The following is a 13,096-nucleotide window of genomic DNA, read 5'->3' on the forward strand; positions in this document are numbered from 1 at the left end:
TGACTTTGCAGCAAGACTCTAGTAACCTGTGCAAATGGGTGTGAAACGCTGGGGAATCAGAATAGTGGCATTTCATGTTCACTTTGCACCGGTGTGAATGACAGTTAGAACTTGCTCAAACATGGAACAATACTTAGTGTAAATCTGTGCAGAAATCGTGTCCCCTTTTTTCACTTGAACATGTTCAAAATTTAAATAATTTCAGTTGGCTCTAACAAGGACATAATGAGCAAGGCAACAGGAAGGTTGGGGAAAGATGGCCCAGTGGCAAGACACTAAGCCAAGTCTTGGCTAGCAGCTCCGCCACTGATTTCTTGTGTGACCTTGGGCAAGTCCGTTTGCCTCTCAGTGCCTCATCTGTACCATGGAGGTAATAGCGCTGCCTTGCTCTGCCTCCCAGGGGTGTTTTGAGGATAAATACATTAAAGACTGTGAGGTGTTTAGTTATTAAAGTGATAGGAACCCGTATGAGTATCCAAGATAGAAAGAGTCAGGTCTCTTATCTGTACAATAGGTCAAACCAAACCTCCTGGATCTAAACATCCTTGAACTTTAGGAAAAGTCCAGTCCAGACTTTGTGATTTGTAGCTTCATGATTAGTTTAAAAAAAAAATAGAAAAAAAATAGAATTTTATTGCAACTCATTTAGCTGCCTAACAGACCCAACTCTGATTTCTAACTGTTGTGGGGAGCCTTGTGAATATGTAAAGATCATCCGTGCTCAGAAAAGGAAAGCAGAGAGAGAGAAATAGGTGCAATTTAAGGGTAGGGAGCGGGAGGGGAAAATGCCTTGATAATGTATTTCTTTGATTTAGAAACAGGCACACATAACACAGAGTTTATTTTGGTCTCAAACTAGTCATACAAAACCGTTTCCAAATGACAGAACTGCATAAGAAAAATGAACAGTGCGTACCAGGCGAATAAATAATTCCCTTGTTTAACTTAAAATGTGCTTGGAAAATGCTCCCCGCACCTGACCCTCTTTTAGCCACAGTCCAACCAGCGCCCATCACTTTTGTGTTTACTTATTTTCTGACAGTTTTTTTTTAAATGCAGAACTGTGAATTTTTTGAATGATTTTTTTAGCTATCTAACTTTGCACATTTATATGGCCCCCATCACCACAGTATCTGAGCACTGCACAACCCCGCTGTGAGGTGGGAAATACTATGTCTCCATTTTACAGACACGCAACAGAGGCATAGAGAGACCACGTGACTTTCCCACGTCTGTAGCTGAGCAGGGGAATGAACTAGGGCTATGTACACATTACAGCAGGGGTTCTCAAATTGGGGGTTGGGACCCCTCAGGGGGTCGCGAGGTTATTGCATGGAGGATCGCAAGCTGTCAGTCTCCACCCCAAACCTGCTTTGCCTCCAGCATTTAGACTGGTATTAAATATATAAAAATGTGTTTTTTAATTTATAAGGGCGGGGTCGCACTCAGAGGCTTGCGATGTGAAAGGGGTCACCAGTACAAAAGTTTGAGAACCCCTGCACTACAGCTTAAGTTGACATAAAGTTTGTTACTCAGGGGTGTGAATCAGCCACCCCGGCGCAACATAACTTACACCGACTTAGCTACTGCCATGTGCAGGGGCTGGAATGATTAAGCTGATGGGAGAGCTTTTTCCCATTGGCTCAGAGCAGCTGCATTGGTGCTGCTGTAGGAATAGCCTAGGTCTGCCAAGTCGACACCCTAACCATTGGGCCACCCTTCCTGAGCACCTCCAAGTGGTGCACTCCTACATCTACCATCTTAAAGCAGCCAGGCACAGCCTACAGTCTGGCACATGGGTGTATACAAGACATGGAAACAAAACCTTGATTATTAGCATTCCCACAAAATATACCCTGAAACCAAACAGGATGGGTCTGGATTGGGGCATAACAGTGCCCTGCCTGGGGGGCAAGATGGCTGTTTTAAAATGTGGCTGTACAATGATCCTGCAGTGGAGTTATTTGTTTTAAGAAGGATTTGGGTCTTCTCTGTACGTACAACAGGTGGTTTCTTTTTTAATGAAATACTTACAACGTGGAGCGTTTAACAACATTCTCAAGGCACCGTGTGGAGAGAAACCAACTGAGAGAGGGAAAGAGAATAAGAGAAAGGAAAAATAGCGGCTCTCCAGGGTGAAGATCAGTCAGCAAGGGAGATGAGAAACGATTGCATTCAAAGGCAGCCACATTTGTCAAAGCACTACATGCCCTTGTGTTGGGTCTGGCATAACTTATTGGCCTAGTGCTGTGCTTCCTGGTAGCTAATCCTCCTCCTGCCAGGGTGCACCCTAGCCCCAGAAGCCTAGAGGATAAGAAATGCCTGTACCTGCAGCCACTCAAGCCCACAGCCAGCTGCAGTCACTCATGAGTTTCCTCCTGCTAGATGCTCTGTGCATGAGGCTCTCTGATGCATTTTGACTGAGCATCCTCCTTGGATGGTGCTGACCCAGGTAAAGGGGAGAGAGAAAGAAGAGATGGATGCCAAAGAAAGGAGAGAGAAGAGAGACAGATGCAGGAACCTGTCCCAGGCAGGAGCGCCCCTACATTCTTTGTCATTAGGTCAGGACCTCCATGTATTTTAATTGTACGGTTCACTAATAATTACAAACCCACCCACCAAAAATAAGAAATAGATTTGTGCCTTGTAATTGCATGACTGCTGTTGTGCTGATAGCGTGCCAGATAAAGGATGGTCCTGACCTTCAAAGCTCTAGTCCAGAAAGGGTGAATTTCCTGTGGAATTTGCCATCTTCTTGACTTTTCATAGAGGCTGTTGTGTGCATAAGGAGTGAATGAATCTTGGTGTTGCTTGTCCTTTCCCCCTACTATAATAAGGCTTTAAGTCCTTTAGAAGATGTATTAAATCCCTCTTTGAGCCTATGGTTTCGAGCTACAAGTGTTGATAAAGGAATGAGCCAGGGAAAAGTTGGGCAATCTCTTCCTCTGGTGCTAACACACATCCCCAGTGCAAGTCACCATGTGCCTTCATGACCGTCTGGGGTACAGAGACTCACATTCACGGCTGAGACTATTTTCCTTGTGAGGTTGCTGCTGTAGCATCCTCACGGAGATGAGAAAAGGGCTTCTTTGGATGAGAAATGCATTTTGAAAGCTGCATAAGGGTTTTGTCAGGTCAGCTGTGGATTAAAGGTGGTACACATGCACACAGCTCACTACTTCAGCTTCCTTGATGCCCTGAGTCATGATTTTCCAGGACAGAACTTTGCTGCTGGAAATGGATATGCCAAGGGCCTGGTAACATCTGTGTTAGTCTAGAGTGGACTCTTGTTGGGTTTTTTGCATTTTTTAGAAAAAAGAAAAGAAAACAAAAAGCAAATGCGAATTCAATGCTGGTGAAACATTCCAGACTGACGTTCTTGGAGATCGGCATTTCATAGACTTTAAGGTCAGAAGGGACCATCATGATCATCTAGTCTGACCTCCTGCACATTGCAGGGCACAGAACCTCATCCACCCACTGCTGTAATAGACCCATAACCTCTGGCTGACTTACTGAAGTTCCGAAATCACAGACTGCAAGTTACAGAGAATTCACCATTGACGCTAGTTTAAACTTGCAAGTGACCCATACCCCGTCCCGCAGAGGAAGGAGAAAACCCGCCCAAGGTCTCTGCCAATCTGACCACAGGGAAAAATTGCTTCCCACCCTCAAATATGGCGACCAGTTAGACCCTGAGCATGTGGGCAAGACTTAGCAGTCAGACCTTGTATTTTTGCACAGAGCATGTACAGTGAAAGGCAATGACATCCAACCTCCCTGCCAATGTGCCTTAACCCACGCGTGGAGAGAGCCCTTGCAAGGGTGAGTAAGCTTAATCTCAGTGCTCTATTCAGTCCTTGGTCTTTTGGCTGAGAGTGCAAACAAAGGGGGCAATTAGTGTCGTGGTTTTTGTATGACATGGGCACTGCTCTGTTGGGGCTGAACTATGACCCCCCAAATCCGTTCTACACGGGTCAATGAGCAGAGGTCTGTCTCTACCAACCTAGACTGGGTTCCTAACCGGTGACTTGGGGGCATAAGCCTTGTTACCGAGCCCTTGAGCTGCTCAGCTCTTATCGCACCTGGAAGAATCAAGATCCTGCAGTCTCCTGTGAGATCAGAGGTTTATTGATCCTAGTGAGGGAGTGGCGATTGTGTGGTGTTAATAAACCACTGTGAAAAATACACCTGACACCTGTACCCATCCACATACACAAAAGCGTGTGCACAAGAGCTGGTTGGGAAATGGGAAGTGAAATTAATTGAAAGTTCCTTTCCCTTTTTTATTGTTTTAATGAAAATTCCATGTGCAGTGAAATGTTATTGATCATCCCCTGTTCAAACACCTCTTTAAGACTAGCTGTGAGACAGCACTAGGCAAGATAGCGATATTTGTATTAGGGTTTTAAGCACCCAGAGTTCAAGGGCTGTTTGGTTCCAGGGATTGAGTCTTTCCTGTTATGAATAGAGAGGCCTTCTAAAAAATTCAGATCTGGTTCAGATTTGTAGAAGCATCATTTTCTCTGCTAAACACACCCGCAAAACGTGAGCACAAATGCACAAAACACACGTGTGCACATGTCCCCAAAAGTACACAAACCCACAACACGTGCACACAAGAACCAAATATATCCACGTGTATGCAAACAACGGCCATGTATGTACACACACACAATACCCTTGCACTCAAACATGCACATACAACACATGTGTGCAGAAACATACCCAAACAATGCACAGGCATGCATACATGTACACAAACCCACACATTCATGCACTCACACTTAAGGTTTCTCGTCCACACAAAAAAATTGTCTTTATTTTCTTTGTGCCTAGATGATTTTCTCCAGACCTGCCCCAGAAAACACGCCCAGTTCCTCACTGGGTGCCTGGGAATGTGTCTGCTTGGAAAGCAATGTGTAAACAGGATGAGTAATAGAAGCTGTTTCAGAGGAGTGAGTGTGTGTGGTGGCCGGGGAGGGGGATGTTTTGCTTTTGGTTCTAATTTTACTGAAAGGTAGCCGTGTGTTTTGGGAAAGGCGCTTGGACAGCAGACTGGGGCCAGTGAGCTCTTTGTTTTCTGCTGTTAAAGTTTGCTGGATGTGGGCTGATCTCCAGTAACCTGCCCATGACCTTCCCCACTTCGTGCATTTGCCTTAAATATTCAGGGCCTTGTTTTAAAAGGAAAGACCCTCCCTGCCCCTCATCCAGCTTCCTTTCCTTCGCTCTCCTTTCAGTTCACCGGCCTTTTCTGTTGTGCACCTCTTAGGAACTGATACAGCCTGGATCCTCAGCTCCATCTCTCCAACCTAGCATTCTGGGTGGTATCAGCCAAAGTGGGTCTTGTCCATTCCTGGCTCCTTTAGGGCCTGCCTGGGGGTGCTCAAACTGCTTGGTCGCAGTTTCTTGCCATCCTGCCCATGATGCTTCTCTGTTTATCCAGCTAGAGCCCAGGCAAGGGCAGAGTAAGCTTCGTCTATGCTGGCCTACCCAGGCGCCTTAGCCCTGCCGTGGCGGGAGAGATGCTCTCTAAGGCTGAGAGAGGAGCTCAGTCCACACCCTCTGCCAAAGCATAAATCACCATAGGTTAGCCTGACGGATGGACAGATTGATTGGTGTCCAGCCAAGTTGGATCGACAGACATAGAGAGAGTCATGGCTGTGATAAGTAGTGCCATTGTGGTAATGTTTTTTGCCATGTGGAGACTTGTCCCTTGGGGAACAGGGCTGAAGCCCACCAAACTCATTTCACATTGGGGCTCACGGGGGTACAGAGGGGGAAGTAGAGAGTGGGGGAGATGGGCCTCATCCTGACTGGAATCCTCTGATTGGCTCTTTGGTGTAACTGTCAAGAGTGGCTCATAAGGCTGGAAATGGGGAAACCCGTGGGACTCTTATAGGGGGCTGTCCTGGCTGGAACGTCTTGTGAGATGTGTAGGCTAGAATGGGAGGTGGTTCATGGAGGTGGCTGGGAAGAACACCTCAGTCAGACTCATCCCGAGTACCCACCACACAACAGAGGACCTGGGCGCCTCGTGGCAGGAAGCATCTCAGCTCCACTGCTGAGGGCTTCTGTTGTTCTGCCCCTGCTCCCTTTTGCATTCAAGCGGTTCATTGTACCTCTCATCTGGTTGGTTTATTAGCTCATTTCCCGCCATGCCCTTAGTAATGCTCTGATGGCATACATGACTGGAGCAGTGCCTCTGGGAGTCAAGCGGGTTGAGTCCATAGGAGGAAATGGAGCAGCCTGCATTCCATCCTGGGGTGTGCCGGGGAAGAGTTAGAAGAGCGGACTAGAGCAGTACTGTTTTTCCATTGCTAAGTCAGTGTGAGCCTCTGTCTAGCCAAACCCCAGAGAGGTGGATTTGTATTGTTATCCCTGCTGTACAGCTGGGAAACCTGAGGCCTGGAATACACATTGACAGTGCTCAGGGATTGTGAAAAAAAATTCACATCCCAAAGTCCATAGTTGTGCTGACCTAGTCCCCGATATAGGCACAGCTAGGCTGATGGAAGAATGCTTCCATCAAGCTAGCTACCATCGCGTGAGGAGGTGGAGTTCTTACAGCAGTGAAAAAACCCGATCTCTCGCTATAGGAAGCATCTACACAGCGGCACTACAGCAACACAGCTCCAGCTCCGTAACTGTGCCATTGTATTCAGAGAAGTTAAGTGATTTGCTTAAGATTGCTATCCCCTGTGTGGGGAGCATGATACAGTGGCAGAGTCAGGAGACCTGAGTCCCGGGCCTATGTTGTATAACCATCTTTCCTTTGAGCTGTTTCTGAACCAAGTGGTAGAGCAAGAGAGCCCTCCACGGGCCCTATTTGGCCAACACCTTGATCCATGTTAAATGCCTGTAACAAATTCTGAAAGCATAAGAAACTTGCCTGGGTTCATGCTTTGTTGCAAACTTATCACTCCTCCCAGATTCCACAGAGCGGTTGCCAAGGTTCCCAGTCCCGGGGCCAGTTGGTGATTTTGCACCAAACCCCGGTAAAACCAACAGTGTCAAATGCAAACCTGGAACTCGGGGGGAAGAGGGGAAGCATGAGGCCCTCCATGGGCTACATCCAAATGAAAAGTACACAAAGACCAAAACCCTGACACTCACCCAGTTCATCCCAAGTTCGGATGGTGGAGCGTGGGTGATGACAAGGAGGGGATTTTATGCCAGGAACTTCCATGCATCAGACACTGGGCATGGTCTTGTTTTCTCCACTAGCCCAGGGCATTCAGGAATCAAGCATTAGTGTGCATCTGAGACCTGTGCCACTATAGGCCAGGCATGGGTGTGCAGGGTCGGATCACTTGTGGCACATGCTGCATCCTACACATTGCACAAGTTCTCCCAGTTGCGAGGAGTCCAGGCTGGACTTTCCACAGCCACCTGTCCCATGATGTCACAGCAACCAGCAGGAAAAGAAACCTCTGTGGAAGATGTTGAAACTTCAGCTGCAGCGCAGGGTTTTGGAGCCTAATCCCTTCCCACTTCTGTGTTCCAGCACCTTGGGAGTCAGTTTCTGCCCTTGGCTGGGAGGTTTAAGAATTATCTCCACGGGGAGGGAGCCTCTTTCTTCACATTTGTAATCCTGTTATGTCTACAACTTCGCTGCCTGCCAGACACAATGGGAACCAGCCTACAAGGGATTACAAAATGGGATTGGAGCGCTCAGCGGGGAGAGGACACAGCAGTTCTTTGTCTGGCTTGTTGCTTGGCTTGAGAAGGCTTTGCTGTGTGACACCCCATTGTGATGCCTCTTCAGGCAGAGGGATTCCCTAAGCAAGCTTCTGTGTCCTACCTTCATAGAGCTAGCCTGTAAAGAGGCCCTGGTCACTGGTCAGCCAGGCAGCCAATGAGACTTTTTGCGGGCAGTGTCAGCATCTGAATTAATCAGGTTGCCCAAACAGGCCTACAGGGGCCAGTTTGACTAGTGGTTAGAGCACAGGCGTGGGACTCAGGACTCCAGGGTGTCTGTTCTTGACCCTGCAGCTGACTTGACTTGCGAACTTTGGGGAAAAAACATCACTTCTCTAGCTCTATTTCCCCCCGCTGAAAACAGAGATAATATTTCCCTGCTTGCAGTGTATATCATAAGACTGACTGAATGAATGAATGAGCGAGCAATGATGAAACATTTTCAGATGATTGCCATAGAACCACGAAATATATTTCTTTGTGTCTGCAAAACTTGTATTCTATTACTCAGAAAGCCCCCAGCACTATATTAACCTGGCATTGCCAGTGGAGTGACAGTACTGTGACATTGGTTGAAGAGAAGAATCCACCTGGGGAGTCAGCTGCTGGGTTCTCCTCCAGCCCAGCTGTGCAGCTCTTGGGCAAATCACAACAGACAGTGTTTCCAGAAGTGTCCACTAATTTGGGGACTCCAAAAAATGGAGACACCCCAAATCAGTGGCCACTTTTGCAAATTTGAGCCTTCCTGTTTCTGGGCCTCATATTCCGCAGCGATAAAACTGGGACCACAAAGGTGGGGCCAGGCCTGGATTAGCCAATGTGCACTCAGTGGACTTGCACAGGTCCCCCATCTCAGAGGGGCCCCTGACCACTGGCTGGGGGTGACCATGCAGCCTGGCACATATGGTCACAGCACCACTCAGGTTTGGCTTGGGTCATATAACCGGGAGCGGAAGAGAGGAGACGAAGGCAGATTTGAGTGAAGGTGGGGGCCCCTCAATTTCCATAGTTAATCCAGCACTGGGAGACGATTGTAGATGCAATCACATGTCTAGGCCAGAAACAGCAATCACATGGACTCGGGCTTGGGGTTTCTTCTTAACTCCCCTCCCTCACCCTCAAATGGGGACAGTCTGAGCTGCTTCCCTGGCAGCCAAACACCCTGTCATGCGATTTCTCACCACAGCCTTTGAAAAGCACCATTAAGAGCCTTTCTCTTCCTTGGTTGGGGTTGTTTCTCAGGCAGCGTGACAGGATGAGGAGGAAATGTGCCAGGAATGGCTCCGTCTCCTCTCCATAGAGTTGGAGACTATTTTTAAACATCCCCCCACTCCCTCGGGACTGCAGAGCAGTTGGGTGTGTGGGGACACTGCTCACAGAACACTCCCAAGCAAAGTTGAATTCCAGTTCAAATCCTGAAAGAGCATGGAGTGACCCAGGGAAATGCAAGCCATGCCTATGAATCTAGGCATCCTGTGCTCACTGGGGTCCGTGAGCAAACAAATGTTCCACCCCGCAAACACATACCATGCAAACACACAACTCCCCTGTCACACACACTTGCACCCCACAAACAACAACACACAGCACCCCATCTATCACACGCATACACACACACACTTCCACCCCACAAACACAAACCCACAGCTCCCCTATCACACACACACACTTCCACCCCACAAACACACAGCTCCCCTATCACACACACTTCTGCCCCACTAACATACCATGCAAACACACAGCTCCCTATCTCACTCACATACACACACGCACCCCTCCTCCGCATACACTCGTGCCACACAAACCCACACTTTCTGCCTTATGAACACAAACCATACCTGCCCCCCCCATGGACACAAACACAACTTCTCCTCCCCTACATGGATACATAAACACACAACCCTCCCAAAATACCACACAAATAGCCCACATATAGAGTAGCACCAAAGTACATCCCTCATTCACGGACACACAACCTGCCTTGATTAATAATGTCATTATCGAGGTGGTGCCTAGAGGCCCCATTGAGCTATTTCCCACACACAATGGAAAGTTGATCTCAGCCCCAAAGAGCTTGTGTAACACCAGCAGACCCTGGCATTGGCAGGAGGGATTGAACCTGGGATCTCTGGAGCTAAATGCATGAGCCTCTACTGCATGAACTAAAAGCCACTTGGTTCTTAGCTAAGGCTGTGGCAGACTCATTAGTCTGTAAGTGGTCTCGGTGCCACTAGAGGGAACAGACACCACACCCAGGAGCTGTGGGGGTTGCTGTTTCCTAATTGTAAGTGTAAGTGGATACAACAAACATCCAAGGCCAGCACAAGGTAACAGTGAGGCAACCGGAATGGGTGTTATAAGCAGTGGCCTCCACACACCAGCTGCCTCGCTGTTGTCAAAGGTTTTGAGCCCATCACCTGTGGGAGGGGCGCTCTAAGGACGGGTTTAAGGACAATGGTCTAGTGACCGCTCAGATTTTCACAGGGATGGCCTGGAAGATAGCACAAAGGCGCCTAAGGGAAAGTTGGAGGATGGGCATTGTTAGCGGAACGCAGGTGGGGGCCGGCTCGTTAATCATCCAGCATGATTGCTCAGGAGAGATCCCCTCAGAATGCCACAGACGGGGTTTTAAACCACAACATTTCCTTTCTGTTTTACAGATTTTTCTACTCAAGTCAATTCCACCTCCCTGAACTCTCCGACTGGCCGGGGACCTATGGCCGCACCTTCCCTCCATCCATCCATTGGGCCAGGCATTGGCTCCTCGCTAGGATCTCCCAGTCAGCTCCATTCACCCATCAGCACTCTGAGTTCCCCCATCAATGGCATGGGTCCTCCTTTCTCTGTCATCAGCTCCCCCATGGGGCCTCACTCGATGTCTGTCCCTTCAACCCCCAGCCTTGGATTCGGAACCGGCAGCCCACAGGTGAGCGGGGAGGAGAGAGCTGTGGGCTGTGGGGGAGGAGAAGAGTTTTATTTACAAACAGTGGGAAATGAAAAGCATCTTATCCACATGGATTAAGAAAAAGTAGCGATGAGTCTAAACCCAGGCCCAGGACCAGATCAGCCAGTGAGGCCTTCTGATTCCAGATCCAGTTCTGAACTACACAGATGGGATCCGTCCAGAGCTGGACACCTCCAAACATGAGCAAGGTTCCCTGCGTGGTGCACCCGGACTCACGGAATTCTGTGGGGCGGTGGCTCAGTACAATCAGGGATGGGAGCTTGGCTTTACAAACCTTGTGCCTGGTTCTCCTCTCTTACACCAGACTCAGGCCATGGCTACACTGGCGCTTTACAGCGCTGCAACTTTCTCGCTCAGGGCTGTGAAAAAAACACCCCCCTGAGCGCTGCAAGATACAGCGCTGTAAAGCGCCAGTGTAAACAGTGCCGCAGTGCTGGGAGCGCGGCTCCCAGCACTGCAAGCTAATCCCCACGAGGATGTGGAGTACGTGCAGCGCTGGGAGAGCTCTCTCCCAGCGCTGGCGCTGCGACTGCACTCACACTTCAAAGCGCTGCCGCGGGAGCGCTCCCGTGGCAGCGCTTTGAAGTTTCGAGTGTAGCCATACCCTCAGCCCGGGGTACCACTGTGGATCCCAGGGACATGCTCTCGAGTTGCATCCGTGTATGTGAGAAGAGAGTCAGCCTCCGGCATTAGTGAAAGATGTCACCCGAAAGGGACATTGTCAGGCTGTTTGGCTGGGCTGCGATGGGGACAGAGTCACTCGGCCATCTAAAAAAACAGTGCTGGTCAACAGCAAAAATCCACCTGAAAAGCCGAATGACAAATACAGCTGGTGCCTCTCCTAGGAGCAGGGCGGGTGCAAGCACATTTGGGACCCTTTGCAAAGCTAGTTGATTGATGTCAGTGGAGCCATCCCTGCTAGACACTGGTGTCTCTGAGAGCAGAATGGGACAACTGGGTTCAAGGGCTTCCATCCTGGGATGAGCCAGGAAGAGAATGGAAGACAGGGCCAGCTGGGGACCTGCCCTGCTCCTGGCATACATTGGAGCAGCCTCTAGGCTGTTTTAACACCTATGCTCATGCTGGGGCAGTCCCATCCTGTAGCTGAGAAGAGCCAGAACTGTGATATGCCCCCAGGCTGGGTATAGTGCCATTCTGGTGGCCCAGGCCCCGCCCCCCCAGGAGACTTTTCTGTATAGTCCCTGTATACTGCTCCCTCTTGTCTCCCAGGCTGAATGTCCCTCGTCTCCCCTGGTGGAGGGAAGTGCTGGGGTTTGCTGCCTGAAGATTATGTAAAAATCTCCAGCTATAAAGAGATAAGCCCCTTTTTAAAAATAGCAAGAGCTGGGAGAGCCGCCTCTATCCCCTGCCACCTGTTGCTGGCTGGCTGCGTATTTCATTGAGCAAAAGGGCAGATTAAGGAGTTGGCTACCACCTGCCGCTTGCTGCTGCTTTATTTATTTCACAGCCTCTCTGGGAGTCAAACACCTGCTGGCACCTTTGTTTTTATATCAGCCTGATTTATTTTCTGGGATAACCACTTTCTTTGCTGGGGATGCGGGGAGCGGCCTTTTGCGCATGCCTGAGATGGAGCTACAGAGACTAGGCCCCTTTGCCCCCCCAGCTCATTCATCGCCCTCAGGGCTCCATCTTTGTGCCCTAGAGGACAGCGTAGGGGTGCGGGAATAGACAAGAGTCCCTCTTTGGAGCCTGTCCTAAATCAGCTCGAGTCTGCTGGAGTTCTGTCAGCACTGACCGTCCCAGCATGGGGATGGAGACCTCGTCCGTAGCCAAGTGTCTGGTGCCGGGTAGGTCGGTGCCGCGAGTGTCAATAGCTATAGCTACATAGTGAGAAATTCATCCCTGCCCAGGTGCGGATACGTGGACAGAAGGAGAACAGCATGTGTCTGTTCAGGGGCTGCTGGGGCCACTGTGGCCCCACCTAGGGCAACCAAAACAGCTGCTCTGATTTATGGACACTATGGGGCTTTGCAGGGTTGCAGAACTGCCAGAGCACACGCCACATCCCCTGCCCCTGCCCCTGCTCCGAGTCCTCTTCCACTCTGCCAACCCCAGAACCCACGTCTCCTGGCTCCCATCTGGTGCTGTGTCCACTGCATATGCCTATCCCTAGCATGGTGTCAACACTGAGCACCTTGGGTAGACAGGCTGCCTTCCACTTTAAGGCCCAGGAGGGGAGAACTGAAACAACACTTCACAACTGTCTGTGGCACGAAGCCAGGGCAGTGGGAGACACGTAACAATGCGAGTGTGTGAGCAGCGAGCAGGAGAGAGTGAGAGGTTGGGATGGGAAGGGGTGACATCGCCAGAGTTTCAATGACACGCCGCGGTTATTTTAGGAAGCAGAGATGCACGAGACAGAGGAACTGAAATGAGAAGCCACAGAACAGAAAAGGGGAACTGAGAGCG

The 13,096-nt window shown here is 49.6% G+C and overlaps 1 protein-coding gene across 2 annotated transcripts in view; it reads left to right on the forward strand.

Annotated features, from left to right (window-relative positions):
* RXRA (retinoid X receptor alpha) overlaps window positions 1-13,096 on the forward strand; it is a 222,564-nt gene that overhangs the window by 136,322 nt on the left and 73,146 nt on the right. For both annotated transcript variants that reach the window (XM_030535897.1, XM_030535898.1), the window contains exon 2: window positions 10,362-10,627. In XM_030535897.1, coding sequence (XP_030391757.1) covers window positions 10,362-10,627 — 266 coding nt within the window. The remainder of the gene's footprint in view (window positions 1-10,361; window positions 10,628-13,096) is intronic.

This window comes from Gopherus evgoodei, chromosome 16 (assembly GCF_007399415.2).
Source record: "Gopherus evgoodei ecotype Sinaloan lineage chromosome 16, rGopEvg1_v1.p, whole genome shotgun sequence".
Lineage (NCBI taxonomy): Eukaryota > Metazoa > Chordata > Testudines > Testudinidae > Gopherus > Gopherus evgoodei.